Source organism: Danio aesculapii, chromosome 20, assembly GCF_903798145.1.
Source record: "Danio aesculapii chromosome 20, fDanAes4.1, whole genome shotgun sequence".
Lineage (NCBI taxonomy): Eukaryota > Metazoa > Chordata > Actinopteri > Cypriniformes > Danionidae > Danio > Danio aesculapii.
In genome coordinates this window covers 44,084,917-44,105,350 of record NC_079454.1, presented here as the reverse complement: position 1 = coordinate 44,105,350, position 20,434 = coordinate 44,084,917, and the positions used below count along the sequence as shown (strand labels likewise).

Genomic DNA, 20,434 nt, shown 5'->3' with positions numbered 1-20,434 from the left:
AAAGTGTTTCTGCACACTGTTGTGATTATACGTGTGATTATAAAAAATACAATTAATTATATATATTTTTTACCATTAGTGGCTGGCTATATTCACAGACTGCTGCCACACAACTGTGTTTAAACACCTTATAAAGGGATTTTTGCATAATAGATCCCCTTTAAAACATGTAACTTAAAGAGACTAGAAAAAAAAGAATAAACCGACTAATCTAAAATTATATCTTGATTCCTTCTTGAATAAAAGCTTCATAATGACTCACTTGAACTATCTATATGAGCTTCTCAGGAAGATCCATTCCTGCGTGCCCTTTAGACTTAACTGATAAAAGCTGTAAACGTTGTCTTGTAGGGAAATCATAATGCATGTGCAGATTTTCATGTCAGATAAAAGCAATTCTATCTTGTTTTGTTAGTTGAGTGGCATTGAGGGAAAGATTATATAGTATAATAGTATGATTATTATATCATTTCTTTTTTTACAATGTCATTTGCAAACACATTTTATTATCTGGATCTGAATTTACAATTGTCATCATGTAGATTTGGCATGTGATGCAGCACTGAACTTTGATTTATCACGGAAACAGGCATAGTCACAGGTATAATTTAATTCAAAATCATGCTTTATGAGAACAAAAACATGTTTATTTACTTCATATGTACAACAGTTTTAAAATGAGTCATACAAGCTCACTTTATAAACATTTTACAGGTCTATATGTCTATATAATTTAAAAGTGCATAAGTGTTAACCAGACATATTTAACTTATTCATTCTGTTTGTTACTTACTGTGAAGGACACAACAAACATATTCAACCCAGGCTCATTCTGAAAATATACATTTTTGGAAAGCACAAAATACATCTCAGGAGCTACTTTTTTCAGTTATTGTTATCGCAGATCCACCAGAGGCTGCTGTGTACTCTTTTTCAGATCTCAAATTTCTCTCACGAGTGCCATTCGCACCTGCTGTTCTCACTTAAATACACCAGAGGACGCTGGCGACTGACTGACTCACTGACGGACCCACCCTCCTCTCTCCCTAAACCCAAACGATAGTGTTTTCAAAAGCACCGATTGACCTGCCCACCCACTTCGCTAAACCCAACCCACAGTTTTCAAAAGGAATCGAGAAAAAGAAAAGCCCTCACCTGATTTTAATCACTTTTTCAGATTTTACCACATTCTCACCCTGTTATTTATTGTTTATTTAATTTTTTGCCCTCTGTTTTTGTCTTAGCTGCTTTCTGGACCCGTTCTTCACCGTACTTGAACCCCTGTCATTGTGGACAATTCCTCCCTGTGTCTCAAGTCTGCCAACGTACATGGTGAGCTACTGGACAAACTGGTAACTTGAGGAAAGCCGTCCATACGGAGGTAAGCAGTCAGCTGGTAAGCAAGAAAAGTATTGGCGTCATACCGCCCCGTAGCGTTTGTTTTAAAGATGGAATGCAGCCATACGTACTTCAGGCTACATAATTCATGATCTCCAGAAATGTATATAGGGCCACATTTTCAGAATGAACCTATGTTGAACATATTCAAAGAAATATTAATACACTGATAAGATTTATAGAAAGATATCAAAAACAGGAATCTTTTTCAATACTGTAAACATGCTGTAAAAATAATTTCTGAAAGACAACAACAAAAAAACATTTTACAAATATAGATACAGTTGAATTATTAGCCCCTCTGTTTATTTTTTCCCGAATTTCTGTTTAATGGAGAGAAGATTTTTTCAACACATTTCTAAACATAATCGTTTTAATAACTCATTTCTAAAAACTTGATGACAGCACATAATATTTTACTAGATATTTTTCAAGATACTAGTATTCAACTTAAATGGCAATTAAAGGCTTAGCAAGGTTAATTAGGCAAGTTAGGGTAATTAGGCAAATCATTGTACATACATCGGCCACTTTATTAGGTACACCTTACTAGTACAGGGTTGGACTCAATTTTGCCTTCAGAACTGCCTAATCCTTCATGTTAAGGTTCGAAATTTTGTGCTTTCAGAGATGCTCTTCTGCAGACCAGCAGAACCAGTCTGGCCATTCTCCTCTGACCTCTGGCATAAACAAGGTATTTGCACCCACAAAAATGCCGCTCACTGGATATTTTCTCTCTTTCGGACCATTCTTTGTAAACCCTAGAGATGGTTGTGCATGAAAATCCCAGTAGATCAGCAGTTTCTGAAATACTCAGTCCAGCCCGTCTGACACCAACAACCATGCCACGTTCAAAGTCACTTAATTCACCTTTCTTCCCCATTCTGATGCTCGATTTGAACTGCAGCAGATCGTCTTGACCATGTCTACATGACTAAGATTGGCTGATTAGAAATTAGCGTTAATGAGCAGTTGGACAGGTGTACCTGATAAAGTGGGCGGTAACTGTATAATGATGGTTTGTTCTGTAGACAATCGAAAAAAATATATTGCTTAAGGGACTAATAATATTGACCTTAAAATGTTTTTTAAAAATTAAAAACGGCTTTTATTCTAGCCAAAGTAAAACAAATAAGAAGAAAAAATATTATCGGAAATACTGTGAAAAATTCCTTGCTGTTAAACATCATTTGGGAAATATTTGAAAAAGTAAACAAAATTTAGAGGAGGGCGAATCATTTTGACTTCAACCGTATATACAAATGCAGAAATATCATCCAGAAATATATTTACAGTTGCGTCTGGGAAATAACATTGTCTTCTTTGTTGTCTTTCAGCTCGGGCTTGATTGGTTTGAGGAAGTCCTCAGTGACTTGTGGAGTCGGATGCTTGTACTCGTTGTACTCCACATAAAGGTAAGTTACCATAGTAAGAGCCAGAACTGCCAAAGCTATGTAGATCTTGGTGGACAGGCAGATGAATGTGCTGTAAGCAAATGCTATGACGAAACCCAGTGACTCCCACATGCGGTAGTTGGCAAAAGCTGCTTCTTTATTCTCAGCAAAGAGGATACCATAAAGTGCTGCAATAAAGTAAAATACAGTACAGTAAATAAAAGAAACACTTGGTGATGATAATGAAATGCAATGGAGATACATAAATCTGTTCTACTCTACACTCAAATTCATCTATCTATCTATCTATCTATCTATCTATCTATCTATCTATCTATCTATCTATCTATCTATCTGTCTATCTGTCTATCTATCTATCTATCTATCTATCTATCTATCTATCTATCTATCTATCTATCTATCTATCCTTCTATCTATCTATCTGTCTGTCTGTCTGTCTGTCTGTCTGTCTGTCTATCTATCTATCTATCTATCTATCTATCTATCTACGTCTGTCTGTCAATTTATCTATCTATTGTTCTATTGTTCTATCTATCATTCTATCTCTCTGTCTGCCTGTCTGTCTATCTGGGGTGCGTTTCCCAAACAATGACATAACTTGCAGCTGAACTATCATAGTACGATGCATCATTTGGGATGATGAATGATGAAAGAACAATGTATTGACGAGTGTTTCCCAAAACCTGTAGTTTGTCTGTTGCTGTTATGAAGCGGACAGGAGACAGAGGTAAGGAAACGTTAGGGTGTTTATTAAATGACAACAAGGAGCACATGAAGGATAGCCAGGAGGATCAGGAATGATGTTGGGGTCTTTTCCTCCGTGGCTGGGTAACAGGAATACACGAGGATGGACAGCACACACCAGATACAGCTGACAGAGGATGACACAGACTTGGAAGGACTGGAAGACAGGACGATTCGGGAGGACCAGGAAGACTAGGAGGAATACAAAGAGAACAGGTAAGTAAAGCGTTTGTTTTAGCTGAGGATGACTACGCTGAGTGGTCGCTCAGTTGTCCGCTTTCGTCGAGACGAGCCCGGACAATGAGCGACTGGAGTGCTGTGCTTTTATCTGGTGCTCGTGAATGTGATGCAGCTGTGTGCTCATTAGAAGTCAGGTGATGGTGATCTTCGTGAGTGGGGATCGTGAGAGCCTGACCAATCCGTGACAGTACCCCCCTCCCCAGGGCCCGCTCCTGAGGGCCGACACCTCCGACGCCGTGGTGGTCTCCCTCTGCCTCTAGGCGCTGGGAACTCAGGGTGGCTCTCATGAAACTCCACCATGAGACTAGGATCGAGAATATCAGCTCTGGGAACCCATGTCCTTTCTTCGGGGCCGTACCCTTCCCAGTCCACCAGGTACTCCAACTGGCCACCACGACGTCGGGAACGCAAGATCTCCTTCACTGCGTAGACGGCTCCTTCTTCTAGGAGCAGTGGAGGAGGGGGTTCCTCTTCGTGGTCAGGCTCTGTGGAGGGAAGAACAGGATCGTGATAGGGTTTCAGGAGTGATACGTGGAATGTAGGGTGAATACGGTAGTGAGAGGGTAATTGTAGTTTGTAGGTGACGGGGTTAACCTGTTCCATGATGGTGAAGGGACCAACAAATCGGGGACTTAACTTGCGAGAGGGCAGTCGCATGCGTTTGTCCCGGGTGGATAGCCACACCTTTTGTCCGGGTGTGTATCTGGGTTCTTCAGACCTTCTTCTATCGGCGGTTACCTTGCTTCGACGGACTGCCCTCTGCAGATGTTGATGAGCCTCGTCCCAGACTCTCTCGCTCTCCCGGAACCAGTGATCCACTGCGGGGACATCAGATGGTTCGCCATCCCAGGGAAAGAGCGGTGGTTGGAAGCCCAGGACGCACTGGAATGGCGTGAGTCCGGTGGAGGGTTGCCGCAGTGAATTTTGGGCATATTCTGCCCAGCCCAAATACTGGCTCCAGGAGCTCTGGTGACCACTGCAGAAGGTCCTCAGGAACCGTCCCACCTCCTGAATCTTCCTCTCTGTCTGCCCGTTGGTTTGGGGATGATATCCAGAAGAGAGGCTGACGGCCACACCTAGGAGCTTGAAGAAGGCTTTCCATAGACGTGAGATGAACTGTGGACCTCTGTCCGACACAATATCTTCTGGAATACCAAATGACCTGAAGACTTGATTAAAGATATTGTCGGCTGTTTCAAAGGCTGTGGGAAGACCTTTCAGAGGGATTAGTTTGACAAACTTTGAGAATCTATCTACGATGACTAGAATACAGGTATTACCTTCTGACGAGGGGAGGTCAGTGATAAAGTCCACTCCTAGGTGTGACCAGGGACGGTTCGGAATCGGCAAGGGATGGAGCTTTCCAGCGGGTAGATGACGTGGGCTCTTGGATTGGGCACAGTCCTTACAGCCCTGAACATATTGCCTCACATCCCTTGCCATGTTTGGCCACCAGAATCGTTGGGATACTAGCGAGAGAGTATTGTTGATCCCTGGATGTCCAGTGCCTAGCGAGGTATGTAAGGAGTGGATCAGATCTACCCGGTGTTCAGGTGGTATGAACTGCCGATGAGGAGGGCATCCCGGCGGAGCAGGGGCTTCCGGAGTGGCAACGACTGGAGGAACGTTCCAGGTGATCGGACAAATGGAGATGTGTTCGGGAAGAATCTTCGTTGGGAGTTCTTCATGATCGTGATGCTCGTGTAAACGAGAGAGAGCGTCTGCTCTTAGATTCTTGGGTCCTGGACGATAGGAAATGGAGAAATCAAAACGTGAGAAGAAAAGTGACCATCTGGCTTGACGTGGACATAGTCTCTTGGCCTCTTTGATATATTGGAGGTTTTTGTGATCTGTGATCACCTGGAACGGATGTTTGGCTCCCTCCAACCAGTGACGCCACTCCTCCAAGGCTAGCTTGATTGCTAGAAGCTCCCTGTCTCCTATGCTGTAATTCTGCTCCGCCGGGCTCAACTTCCGAGAGAAATAGGCACAGGGATGCAGTCGGGGCGGTGTATCATGATGTTGGGATAATACTGCCCCGACGCCGGTGGTGGATGCGTCCACTTCCACCACGAAAGGAAGATTTGGGTCAGGATGAGTCAGGAGTGGGGCCCTTGTGAACTCCTTCTTAAGAAGGCGGAAGGCTGCGGCTGCTTCTTTGGTCCACTCCAGTCCTTTGGGTTTACCCTTGAGGAGATTAGTGAGAGGTGATGTAATCCTGCTGTAGTCCTTGATAAACCGTCTATAAAAGTTAGCAAACCCAAGAAACCTCTGGAGCTCCTTAATGGAAGTGGGTTCTGACCAGGATAGAACAGCCTCAATTTTCTTCCCATCCATACGTATACCGGTTTGGTCAATGATGTATCCCAAGAAATGAATCGACTTCTGGTGGAATGAGCATTTCTCCGCTTTGAGGTAGAGGTGATGTTCTCTCAATGTGTGTAGGACCTCCGCAACGTGTTGGCGATGTTCGGCCTCACTCCGGGAGTAAATGAGGATGTCATCTATGTACACTATTACAAAGTGGTGAAGAAACTCCCGGAGGACTTCATGAATGAAGTTTTGGAATACGGAGGGGGCGTTGACCAGACCGTAAGGCATGACCTCATATTCATAGTGGCCAGTAGGGGTCACGAATGCTGTCTTCCATTGGTCCCCCTCACGTATTCTTATCAGATTATACGCGCTGCGGAGGTCCAATTTAGTGAAGACTTTAGCTTCTCGGAGCTGTTCCAAAGCGGCTGGTACCAGAGGAAGGGGATATCGGTATTTTACTGTACCGTTATTTAGGACCCTGTAGTCGATGCATGGACGCAGCCCTCCGTCCTTCTTGGCCACAAAGAAGAAGCTTGAGGCGGCTGGTGATTTTGAGTGACGTATGTACCCCTGACTCAGAGCCTCCCTTATGTAATCTTCCATTGCCTGATTCTCTGGAAGCGAGAGCGGGTAGATCCTACCTCTTGGCAACTGGGCATCTGGAACTAGGTCGATCGCGCAGTCCCATGGCCGATGTGGCGGTAGCTGGGAAGCTCTCTTGGGGCAGAAGACATCATGAAAGGAGCTGTACTCCTTAGGAATGTGGATAGACTGCTTCTCAGGAGGACTCTCGACCGATGTTGTAAACAAAGAAATGGGGTTCCGACCTTGAAGAGGGAGATTTGGAAAACAGGTAGGTGTACATCCAGATCCCCATTTCTTTATCTCTCCTGTGCCCCAAGAGATGATGGGATCGTGCTTCACCAGCCACGGGCGCCCTAGAATGATGTCCATATTTGCACCCTCCAGAACCAGAAATTGAATCCTCTCTTGATGTAACAACCCCACTTGAAGAAGGATGTCTTCGCATTGTCGATGGATACGGGTCGAAGATCGAGTGCACTGGGTTATCGGTTGTATCTGGTATATATGCGAGGACGCCTCAGTACGTAGGTGGAGTTGACGACAGAGGGATTGGGAGATGAAGTTCCCTGCTGACCCGGAGTCGATGAGGGCTGTGACAAGGAGAGAAATAGAGGCAGTAGTTATTTGTACGGTGGTAGTAAGTGGTTTACATTGTTCAATATTCGTACTGAATACACTCACTGAAGTCCGAATGGGACGAAGGGGACACTCCATACGGGTGTGTCCACTGACACCGCAGTATAGACACAGACCCCGGGTCAGCCTCCTCTGTCGTTCCGCTGATGTCAGTCTTCCAGACTCTATTATCATGGGTTCTGGTTCTGGAGAGGCTGTTGACTCAGGCGATTGGAGGAGTGCAGACGAGGGGGTGATGGTGTCCTGTTGATAGGAACGGAGACGATCGGAACATCGGAGAGAATGTTGGATGAATCTCTCCAGACCCATAGTATCATCTAATGTGGCCAGCTGGATTCGGAGAGTGGGTTCCAAGCCGAGCCGGTACGTGGTCAACAACGATCTCTCATTCCATCCACTTGCAGCTGCTAGAGTGCGAAACCGGAGAGCATATTCCTGTGTAGATAGAGTACCTTGCTTTAGATGATACAGCTGCTCTCCAGCGGCTACTTCCCCATCAGAACGTCCAAACACCTCTTTGAAATACTCCGTGAAGGTAGTGATGGAATTCATGACCGGCCCGGCTTGGTTCCAGATCGTCTCAGCCCATTTAAGTGCAGGTCCAGAGAGTAGTGATACGATGTAGGCGATCTTTGACTTATCTGTGGGATATAGAGAAGGTTGCATTTCGAATATGAGGGAACATTGTAACAGAAAACCATTGCACTCCCCCGCTCCGCCTGAGTAGGGCGCTGGTCGGGCCATGGGACTGGAAGGAAGGGCCGAAGAAGAAACTGTGGAGGCGGAAGTGCTCGGTGCTGGTGGTGCGTTGGAAAGTGGAGCTGGTGGCTGTAGAATCCGCTTCAACTGGTCCACCAGCTCTTGAAAGTGATCGGGGGTGCTCATGTTGTCGTCGTTATTGGTCCGGGCTTCTGTTATGAAGCGGACAGGAGACAGAGGTAAGGAAACGTTAGGGTGTTTATTAAATGACAACAAGGAGCACATGAAGGATAGCCAGGAGGATCAGGAATGATGTTGGGGTCTTTTCCTCCGTGGCTGGGTAACAGGAATACACGAGGATGGACAGCACACACCAGATACAGCTGACAGAGGATGACACAGACTTGGAAGGACTGGAAGACAGGACGATTCGGGAGGACCAGGAAGACTAGGAGGAATACAAAGAGAACAGGTAAGTAAAGCGTTTGTTTTAGCTGAGGATGACTACGCTGAGTGGTCGCTCAGTTGTCCGCTTTCGTCGAGACGAGCCCGGACAATGAGCGACTGGAGTGCTGTGCTTTTATCTGGTGCTCGTGAATGTGATGCAGCTGTGTGCTCATTAGAAGTCAGGTGATGGTGATCTTCGTGAGTGGGGATCGTGAGAGCCTGACCAATCCGTGACAGTTGCAGATCCATCGTTTGAACCATGTTAGTTATAACGTAAAAATGCCCATAGTGATGCTCTAAACAGGGTGGTATCAACTTCTTTAGAAAAGAGCCCCCCATAATTTTAATGTGCAAATTATATTGTTTTACCTAAATTAAAAAAAAAATCCAGTATTAGTTTTGGTAATTAGTTTTCCATATAAATTTAAATATATGTAAATAGAACATATAGGGCCAATGTTTCCGTTACAAATATTCTTGAGAACATTACATATTCTATTCTAAAACATAAAATAACTTACAAAAGCTAACACGTATTCTAATATAATATATAAATCATATAAATAAATAATAAGGCTATTTATTAAGAAATGACATTTAATATTTATTATTTATTAGGAAATGAATCCTACTTTAATAATATTAATGATGATGATGATGATTTTTATTATTATTATTATACTATTATACTGTCTCTGTCTGTCTATCTATCTATCTATCTATCTATCTATCTATCTATCTATCTATCTATCTATCTATCTATCTATCTATCTATCTATCTATCTATCTATCTATCTATCTATCTGTCTATCTGTCAGTCTGTCTCTCTATTGTTCTGTTGTTCTATCTATCAGTCTATCCATCCGTCCATCCATCCATCTATCCATCCATGCCTCTGTCTATTTCATATTTATGATCATGATATCAACCCAGCAATGACAATTCACTTTCATTAGATTAGTTGATTAGCATGTTTAAAAAAACTTTATCAGACTCTTCATCAGATTTTTGAACCAAAACTATCAGTTTTATCTTGGCTATAATAGCTCAACCTTATAGTTGCACTGAGCCCCTCACCATTGGTTTGTGTTTGCCACACAGCATCCGCCATTCCCCAGAGGGCTGGAAACACGAAGAAGACGGCCAACTGGTCTGGATGAGGCTTCCAGTACAAAAGACCCAGAAAAGAGCCCAGATTTATTGCTGCAGCTGTAAAAGTGAAGAAAAACTGAATGAGCATAAATTCTACCAAGCAACAGTATTTAACCTTTAATTATACAGTTGAAGTCAGATTTATAAGCCCTCCTGAATGAGTAGCCCCCCTGTATATTCTTTTCCTCAATTTTTGTTTAACGGAGAGATTTTTTAACACATTTCTAAACATAATAGTTTTAATAACTCATTTCTAATAACTGATTTATTTTATCTTTACCATGATGAAAGTACATCATCTTTTACTAGATATTTTTCAAAGTACTAGTATTCAGTTTAAAGTGATGTTTAAAGGCTTAACTAGGGTAATTAGGCAAGTCATTGTATAACAGTAGTTTGTTCTGTAGTCAGTCGAAAAAAAACATCTTAAGGGGGCTAATCATATTGACCTTAAAATGGCTTTAAAAACTGCTTTTATTCTAGCCAAAATAAAACAAATAAGACTTTCTCCAGAAGAAAAAATATTATCAAAAATTCCTTGCCCTGTTAAACATCATTTAGAAAATATATGAAAAAACTGGCTAATCTTTTTGACTTCAACTCTATGTCAACCAGTTCTTGCATTACCCAAGCAGAAGAGGGCGATTCTTCCAGTGTACTGAGCCAGTCTCCCAAACGCAAATGAACACAGAGAGTTTGAAGCTCCGAAGCAGATCATCACGAAGCCAACGTAATGTATTCCTAACGCACAAGTCACATAGTTCTGCAGAGGGAAGAGAATCACGAACACATTCAAGTTATGTTTCATTGGTATGGGTTAGTTTACATGCACCCCTCACTGTAAAAACATGTCTAAATTAAGGGTTTTGAATTGCGTTATGGGACCTTGACCTTTCCTCCAACAGCTATTGTGGTTGAAAAGTTTGGAAAAGTGACTTTTATTGAGATTTGTAATAGTTTGAAGTGATACAGTTGAGGGAAACCTTAAGTTAAGCCTTTAAATGTCACTTTAAGCTGAATACTAGTATCTTGAAAATATCTAGTAAAATTTTCTGTACTGTCATGATGGCAAAGGTAAAAGAAATCAGTTATTAGAAATGAGTTATTAAAATTATTATGTTTAGAAATCTGTTGAAAAAAATCATCTTTCTGTTAAACAGAAATTGGGGAAAAAATATAGAGGGGTCTAATAATTCATGAGGGCTAATAATTCTGACTTCAACTGTATATCGTTCTGGGGTGCGTTTCCGAAAACCATGGTTAGCCAACCAAAGTCGCAAGTTGTGTCACTACAAACATAGTTTGTTGATTTGGCGTTTCCCTAATCCATCGTTCCAACGAACATTTGCAAACTGTCACAAACTTGTATGCTTGCGACTACACGTCTGGAGCTGTAGTTAGAAACATGGCTGTGAGTTAGAAACAACACCTGGCTGTGTTCTATACCCTGTTATCCCCCCTATGTCCTATTCGTTTAGAACATTCTAACGTTTGGTCTTGGAATAATTTTTTTTAAAAAGCATTAAAGTCATCTCTCGTAGGTGTAATTTGCTTTCAAAGTATTTTCACAGTTCAGTTTAGCGATCTTCATGCTTACAATTGCGCTCCCTTTGCACTGCACTTAACATTGATGTCATTTTGAACACAGCCATGGCACATGACGAAAGCTATAGGTGACTTATTATTTAAAAGCGGAATTTATGTTACATCTCCAAAGCTTGTGAAAGCCAAAAACGTACCATACATTAATGTTTTTAAGTTATAGTAGGTTATTTATTAAGTGTATCGGTGCTGTATATGACATGGGCCTGCTGGTTAGAACATTCTGCAGTGGTTTGCATTGGCCAAATTGTAAAAGTAGACAAAAAATTAATTATCATCAGTTATATTATTATTAAAGTAGGATTTGTTTCATTTCCTAATAAATGATAAATATAAAATTTCATTTCTTAATAAATCAATCACCTCATTATTTATTTATTTATTTGATTTATTTATGATATTAGAATACACAAGTAAGTGGTTTTATATTTTAGTATAGAATATGTAAACAAAGGCCCTATATCTGCCATTTACATATATTTTAATAATATGGAAAACGAGTTCATGTATTTACCAAAACTAATATTGGAGTTTTTTAATGCGTGTACGTGTAAAACAATATAATTTGCACAAATAAATTATGAGGTCCTTCTCTAAAGAAGTTGTTACCACCCCGTTTAGAGCAACATTATGGGCGTTTTACGTTATAACTAACTTGGTTCAAACGATGGATCTACAACAGAGAAATTACGCGTTTTGGGAAACACTCGTCACTACATTGTTCTTTTCGCAAATGATGCATCGTACCATGATAGTTCAGCTGCGAGTTACGTCGTTGTTTGGGAAACATGCCTCTGGCTGGTTTAGTAAATTACTGTACAAAAAACTGGTAATAAACAGTCAGTAGCTTACTTTCTTTGTTATTTTTCCAACTTAATTTTCTCTATATTACTTTTCTTATACAATATGTTGTTTCAAACTGCTAAAAAGTCACTTTGATAAATGACACAGTTGTATTTTCAACATCAGAAGTCAACAGAGCAGAGATCAAGCTCCCATAATGCAATTCATAAGCATAAATAAACAAAACAAAACCTGTGAATCACAAAATGGTATACAGAACCTGTTAACAAATATATATCACAGTTTGTATTTTACCTTTGTGTATTCGCCAGAAAGGAAACTTTGCTCAAATCCACTGTACATAGTCAACGGGATGAGCAGCAACAGTCTGGGGTCTCTCAGGAGCTTGAAGGTGGCCAGAAAGGTGCTCCAAAAGGATTTGTTGCCCTTAGTAGTGCGAAACTCTTTAGCCTGATCTCGATCTATGTTGTCCAGGAACACCGCCACGAAAATAATGGCCAGAAGCCCCACACCTGAATGGAGAAGGACACATTTGGTTCGCAGTGTTGGTGAGTAGCTAGCTACAAATAGCTTATCTACTTGCTTAGCTGCATTATTCTGAAGCTTGATAGTAACTCAGTTAGCTTTCCCGCTAACCACACAGTTTTTGTATTTTGTGATTTGCAAGTGTTTTCCATTTATGGGTTGTGAATTGCATTATTGGAGCTTGATTTCTGCTCTGTTGAATGATGATCTTTTGATGTTAAAAATTCAACTCTACAGTGTAACAAAGTGACTTTTATTGACATTTTAGTTGTTTGAAGTACTGTAATGTATAAGAAATTATATACAGTTGAAGTCAGAATTATTAGCCCCCTGAATTATTAGCCCCCCTGTTTATTTTTTCCCCCAATTTCTGTTTAACGAAGAGAATTTTTTTTTCAACACATTTCTAAACATAATAGTTTTAATAACTCATTTCTAATAACTGATTTACATTTACATTTAGTCATTTAGCAGACGCTTTTATCTAAAGCGACTTACAAATGAGGACAAGGAAGCAATTTACACAACTATAAGAGCAGCAGTGAATAAGTGCTATAGGCAAGTTTCAGGTGTGATTTATGTTATCTTTGTCATGATGACAGTAAATAATATTTGACTAGATATTTTTCAAGACACTTCTATACAGCTTAAAGTGACATTTAAAGGCTTAACTAGATTAATTAGGTTAACTAGGCAGGTTAGGGTAATTAGGCAAGTTATTGTATAATGATGGTTTGTTCTGTAAAAATATATAGTTTAAAGGGGCTAAAAATTTTGACCTTAAAATAGTTTTTAAAAAATAAAATTTTATTCTAGCCGAAATAAAACAAATCAGACTTTCTCCAGAAAAAAACTATTATCAGACATACTGTGAAAATTTCCTTGCTCTGTTAAACATCATTTTGGAAATATTTAAAAAAGAAAAAAAAATTCAAAGGGTGGCTAATAATTCTGACTTCAACTGTATGTACTAGTATATAAATGTACTGCCAGTTTATTACAAGGTTTTTGTAGCGTAAAATACCACACCAGCCCTGACAATATATCACTTTAAACTATTACAAATGCTAATAAAAGTCACTTTTTCAAACTTTTCGAGGTTAAAAGTGGTTGGAAGAAAGATCAAAGTCCTATAATGCAACTAATGCAATAAACTAAAAACATGAACACAAGATACAGAAAACTGCTAAATAACAGATATTTTCCACAGTGTAGTTAATGTTCCCTGCAAGTAGCAAAGTAGCTAGACAAAAGATACAGTACATTTATTGAACACGTCTGAAGTGTTCTCCTACAAACACAATGTTGTGTTACAAGATCATATACAGTACTGCAATAGTTTATTATGGCCATCTATTATTAAATCTTAGATGTCATTATTTCATTTATTCATTTCATTCAATCATTCATCTTCTTTTCTGCTTAGTCCCTATATTAATCAGGGGGTGCCACAGCGGAATGAACCGCTAACTGATCCAGCATGTGTATGCAGCGGATGACCTTACAGCTGCAACCCATTACTAGGAAACAGCCATACAGTCTCATTCAGACAAATACACTACGGCCAATTTAGCTAATTGAGTTCACCTATAGAGCTTATCTTTGGGCTGTGGGGGGAAACCAGACCACCCGAAGGACATGCCTACTGACCCAGCTGGGATTCGAACCAGCAACCTTCTTGCTGTGAGGCGATCGTGTTACTCACTCCGCCACCGCTACAGCTATTTATTTATTTGTTTCTGTTCATTGGTAAATAATATTTATCACCTAACAACAGTTAAAATTCAGTTGATTTTAACCTGAAGTAAGAACATTGTGTAAAGGCTTTAAAAAAATTCCTCCCAAAATATGTCACTTTTAAGTGTGGTTCATTCATTTTCCGTCTGCTTCATCCCTTATTTATCAGGGGTTGCCACAGCGGAATAAACCCCTAACTATTGCAGCATATATTTCTACACTGCGAATGCCTTTCCAACTGCAACCCAGTACTTTGAAACACCCATACATTCTCACATTTACACACTATGTGTTTGGACTGTGAGGGAAACCGGAGCACCCAGAGGAAACCCACATGAACATGAGGAGAACATGCAAACTCCACACAGAAATGCCAATTGGCCCAGCCGGGACTCGAACCTGCGACCTTATTTCTGTGAGGCAACAGTGCTAACCACTGAGCCACCGTGCCACACTTTTAAGTTTTACTATTTAGATTATTGCAGTTAAAATTTAATTCAGAATAATATAAATGGAAGACACAGAATTTATAATAAATAAATTAAATAATTGAGGGGAAACACTTATTTTAATAAACCCTAAAGTGTTTTGGATAAAAATATGATTACAGATATTGTTACTACCTACCGATGTAACAGCCTAGTAGTGTATCGACGAGGTGTTTTGATGGACGGGTTGAGTTTCCTATGACAGTGAAATTGTCCAGGCATGTTGACACACCACAGAACTCCAGGTTCTCCTCGGGGACTTCAACTAATAAAAAAATAAACACTCAATGCATATACAATCACCAAAAAAATAACAGGTACATTAGCAAGGTTTTAATTCAGCTGTACCTATATTTTGGTCCTGGCCAAATATCAGAGATGACATGAGGTTTCCCCATACTGCAGAAGACTGAAAGATGAAGAAAAAGACTCCAAAATATTGGTTGATGAGATCCTGGCCTTTTTTGTTGTATTTCTGGCCTTGCCTGTTTCCACTTATTGTAAGATAAGTGCATTTTGCAGACCACAGCGGTGAACCTCCCATTCCCAGGATGGCAGAGGTAGTCATCAGACTGGCCCTGCAGACAAAATAAATCTATAATTTAATTTAGAAAGGTACAGAAATGCATTGCGGGCGACACAAAATCACATTACTTAGTTCGGTAAAAGTGTTTCCATTGTAGTTTATGTACATTTTTATTAACACATAAAAATCCTACTCAGTTATGCACACATTTTGGATATGTGCATAAAAAGCATGCATAATTGAGTAGGATAAACCTTTTATTCGATAATAAAATGTAAATAAATAGGTGGATGGAAACATAGCTATTGACACAGATTCAGCAAAAAAATCTTTAACCTGTTAGGCAGCATCCCACTTGTGGGGATTTTGGGTATCATTGGAAAGCTTGTGGTCCATCTAGCCCAGGGGTGTCCAAACTCGGTCCTGGAGGGCCGGTGTCCTGCAGATTTTAGCTCCAACTTGCCTCAACACACCTGCACGGATGTTTCTAGAAAGCCTAGTAAGTGCTTGATTAGCTAGCCCAGGTGTGTCTGATTGGGGTTGGAACTAAACTTTGCAGGACACCGGCCCTCCAGGACCGAGCTTGGACATGCCTGATCTAGCCAGTTTAAAACTAAAAAAATGTCAAAGTTATACAGGCCTGAGGCTGAGAAAATTAACTGTACATTTTCATTTTTGGAGGAACTATCTCTTTAAGTCTGTATTTATGTCTTATGTGACAGCTACTACTTTAGGCTCAAATGCCAAAAGCAAACAACAAAAAGTACTAATTTACAATTTGATGAATTCTTATTATATTATTGGTTATATACTGTAAACAAAAAGTTAAGACAACACATATTTTTTATTTTGTTTTAACTTATTTTAAGAAGTTAAGCAGCTTTCAACCTAAATTTTTAACTTTTACAATGTTTAACTTAATATTTTTGTCAATTTGATCGATGTAAGTTGAGATAACTAGAAAAGTGATTCAACTAAAACATTTAAAGCAGCAATAATTTTTTTACAGTGTTTTCATGCCTAATCTGAGATGCTCTGAAAGTGATTTATCTTTTATAAACCGATAATAAAAAAACTATTGATGTCTGTTTTAATACAGCAAGTCCAGAAACTGTAGTGAACATCATAATTTTAGAAATAATTTGTGTTCAGATGACCAGGGGCTTACTTAACCAATAAGCAAGGTAAGCAGCCACTTAGGGCCCGGGGGAATTAGGGGGCCCCAACCAATGCCAGGAAGCATATAATGATCATATATATATAAACTTTCTATCATATATTGTAAAATATGTCTATAACCATTAAGATTTTAATGTTATTACTTTTTTTCCTTGAATAGTGGAACATTCTCTCCGTACTGCACATGCAAATAATAAAATGAGGCCAAATGAGGCTAATTATTAACTGTATATAATTTGTGAACAGGTGTCATGGTGGCGTAGTGGGTAGCACGATCGCCTCACAGCAAGAAGGTCGTTGGTTCAAGCCTCAGCTGGGTCAGTTTGCATTTCTGTATGGAGTTTGCATGTTCTCCCCGTGTTCGTGTGAGTTTTCTCCGGGTGCTCCGGTTTCCCCCACAGTCCAAAGACATGCGGTATAGGTGAATTGAATAAGCTAAATTGTCTGTAGTGTATGAGTGTGTGTGGGTTTTGGGTTGTGGCTGGAAGGGCATCCATTGCGTAAAACATATGCTGGATAAGTTGGTGGTTCATTCCGCTGTGGCGACCTCTGATTAATAAAGGGACTAAGCCGAAAAGAAAATGAATGAATGAAGTAATAATTTGTGAACTTGTTTTTATTTGTGAATTATATTTAAGTTTACATTAAAAAGATAAAGGTTCCTCTTAAAATATATTTTTAATTTGCAGTTTTATTACAAAAAAAGCATGACTCTACAGAGAAAAAAAATCTATAGAGAAAGAGAATGTTTTGAGTTTTATTACTACGGCCCCATACCTGGAATCGTTTAGGGCCCCCAAATCACCCAAAAAAGTCTGCCCTGGCAAATGACATTTGACTAAACAGTGGAGCAAATTCTTTGACCCGAAAACAGTATTCAATATTTCATCATTTAAAAAGTAGATTAGAATGATTTCTGAAGAATCACGTGATGCTGAAAATCATAATTTTTTTCACAATATTACTGTAAGCACATAAGGTAGAGAAATGGCAACGCACCAGCCTGGCGCAAGGTTTCCGAAAGAGTATGCCACGTAACAACCCATAGAAAGGACAATGGTCCATTTACAGCCCAGATTTTTGATCATAATTGGTGGCAGAAACATCGAGGACAGAATGATGGCTCCATAGATGACACTGAGCGATATCACACCCATTCCTTCCTCAGCATTGAGACTGCTCTGTAACATACAAACACTCTACTGTCAGTATAAATAAAGCAACTAATCAATACTAATCAGTGAGACACACATTTAGTTAACAATGCAACAGTTAGTTAACAATACAAATAAGTAATAATGACTGGTCAATTGGCATTTCTGTGTGGAGTCTGCATGTTCTCCCTGTGTTGGCGTGGGTTTCCTCCGGGTGCTCTGGTTTCCCCCACAGTCCAAAGACATGTGCTATAGGTGAATTGGGGAAGCTAAATTGGCCGTAGTGTATGAGTGTGTGTAAATGTGAGTGTTTATGGGTGTTTTTCAGTACTGGGTTGTGGCTGGAAGAGTATCCGCTGCGTAAAACATACAGTATGCTGGAAAAGCTGGTGGTTCATTCCACTGTGGCAACCCCTGATAAATAAGGGACTAAGCCGAAGGAAAATTAATGAATGTTTGTTTTGTTTTGATTAGTACAATTCAGAAGTAGTATGTTGTTTCATTTTTACATTAATATATCTCTTACAAGGAACACTGAACTTTATTTCTTCCATATTTTGACATATTATTGAAAAAATTAAATGAAAACGTCAAATGTGCGCTTTATTTGTATATAATATGCTTTGGGTGTGTATGAAATCACATTTGTAAATGTCATTTAATACACCGATATTGAATGTCTCGTCTTTTTGGCACAAATAATCAGACATTATAGAACAAGTAACCATATTTTCAGTCATATTCATCCAGTTTTTATAACCTATAACAGGATGTCTGCGGGGTCCTAAAAAGTTACGAACAGTTTGACTGAATTTCATTCATTCATTCATTTTCTTTTTGGCTTAGTTCCAACATTAATCTTGGGTCACCACAGAGGAATTATCCGCCAACTTATCCAGCATATGTTTTACGCAGCGGATGCCCTTCCAGCAGTAACCAATCACTTGGAAACACTCATACACTCCCATTTCCAGCTTACCTGATTCACCTAAAGTGCATGTGTTTGGACTGTGGGGGAAACCGGAGCACTCGTAAGAAACCCACGCTAACAAGGGGAGAACATGCAAACTCCACACAGAAATGCCAACTGACACTGCATTGCCGCTAATAATTCAGGAAGGCTAATAATTGTGACTTCAACTGTGTGTGTGTGTGTATATATATATATACACACAGTTTTTTTTTATTAATTTTTTTTCATTAAATTCTCTAATCAGGAAAGGAAAACTAAAAATAATTACACAATTTCTCATGATAATACAAGCAATATATCCCTTTACGTAATCTTCCATTTACACAAAAACTATTTACAGAAGAAATTGTGAGTGGAAATAATATTTAATCAAAAGCAAACAAATATAAATATATTATTCATGTAGTTTTCTTTATAATAAATATACTTTTAACAATATTAAACTTGTCATTAAAAAAAGCAGAATCATTATGTTGAAAAAAAGAATTTTCTTGTTTTGACACATTAAATTATGTGGTTAAGAAATAACTCCATTTGGTTTTTCCAATTCCATTGGTCCAACTGAGCCATTATAAAAAATCCTTTGTGTTTAGCCCTTTATAAGTCTAAAATTTCATTCATAATGCTCTTAAATGGGTTTTTAAAAGTCTTAAATTTGACTTGATGAAACCCTGTATAATTCTAATAAATGATTATTTACCATCATGATGCAACCCATGTAGAGAAATGCTTAAATTTAAGAAAAGTCAATCACTTTGTTTTCATTTTAAGTTATTAGGCATCAATTTTATTGAAGCAAAAACCAATTACAATACATTTTAAGGTAACTGGTTGCACAAAGTGTATATGGGCTGTTGAACATTGCTAAATTTGATTTGTTTGTTTAAATTCAGCCCGTATAAATTGTTTGCAGCAAGTTACCTTAAAACAATTTAGTAAATCCAATGAATCCTTTTTTCATTGTAGTTATTTTAATATTTTGAGTAAAGTCGTTGCTTTAAAAGAGGCAAGTTGACTTAAAGCAAGTAAATCCATTGTAACTTAATTGACTTATTATAATTATGTACATAGTTTAGTTACTTAATAATTTGAGGAAACAGGTTTACATTTTAGCTAAAGTCGATTGATCACTTTAAAAGCCACATTTACTCAATTTATTAGGTAAAATTCCTAGTCCACAAAACAACACAATTGATAATCTCTGATATGTATCATATAATCTGTTACCTGTAAACTTTGCAGCCCTCCATATGCTGTGAATAATAGCAAAAATCCAAAAGAGACCACCAAGACATTTTTGGTGTTTCGGCTCATAAGTTTTTTCATCTTGAAATCATGTAAATGCTTCCAAAGGGAGAAATTCCTTCAGCAAAACGTGTCAGTTTAAAATAAACCAGATACTAGATTGACTTGGAATTCACACTGAGCTAATATAGCGAGCATGAACATGCTGTAGGTCAAAGTTCGTGTAATGTAGTCGTAAAGGGATGCAGCATTTGGATGACTAAACCTGGGTCAATGAAAGGCAAACTGCTGATCTCTTATCAGTCACTAAAAGTGTTTTTAACATATCCAAAGTTGGAAAAACACACATTGCCGTTCTAAAAATACTGAATGTTAACACTGAAGATAAAATGTAAATACAACAAGATTAAAATTGTGCTAGTAGCCTTCGTGCAGTGGTTAAGTGAGAAGTTTTATGACGTCAGTGTGATGATTGTTTTATTGTGCTAATTTTCTCTCGAGTATTATCTGACATGTGTTGTCACATCAAGCAAAACGTGCTGCAGATTTTTACAGTAATATATTTAAAT

General features: G+C 39.0%; 1 protein-coding gene across 1 annotated transcript; it reads right to left on the bottom strand.

Annotated features, from left to right (window-relative positions):
- Positions 1 to 1,827: 1,827 nt before the first annotated feature.
- unc93a (unc-93 homolog A) lies at positions 1,828 to 20,029 on the bottom strand. Its single transcript, XM_056445407.1, has 8 exons — positions 19,848 to 20,029; positions 17,493 to 17,674; positions 15,137 to 15,366; positions 14,928 to 15,053; positions 12,333 to 12,550; positions 10,260 to 10,395; positions 9,558 to 9,689; positions 1,828 to 2,980 (listed from the first exon to the last, which is right to left on the bottom strand). The coding sequence occupies exons 1-8, from the start codon at positions 19,944 to 19,946 to the stop codon at positions 2,688 to 2,690; spliced, it is 1,416 nt and encodes a 471-aa protein (XP_056301382.1). The 5' UTR covers positions 19,947 to 20,029; the 3' UTR covers positions 1,828 to 2,687.
- Between the last annotated feature and the right edge of the window lie 405 nt (positions 20,030 to 20,434).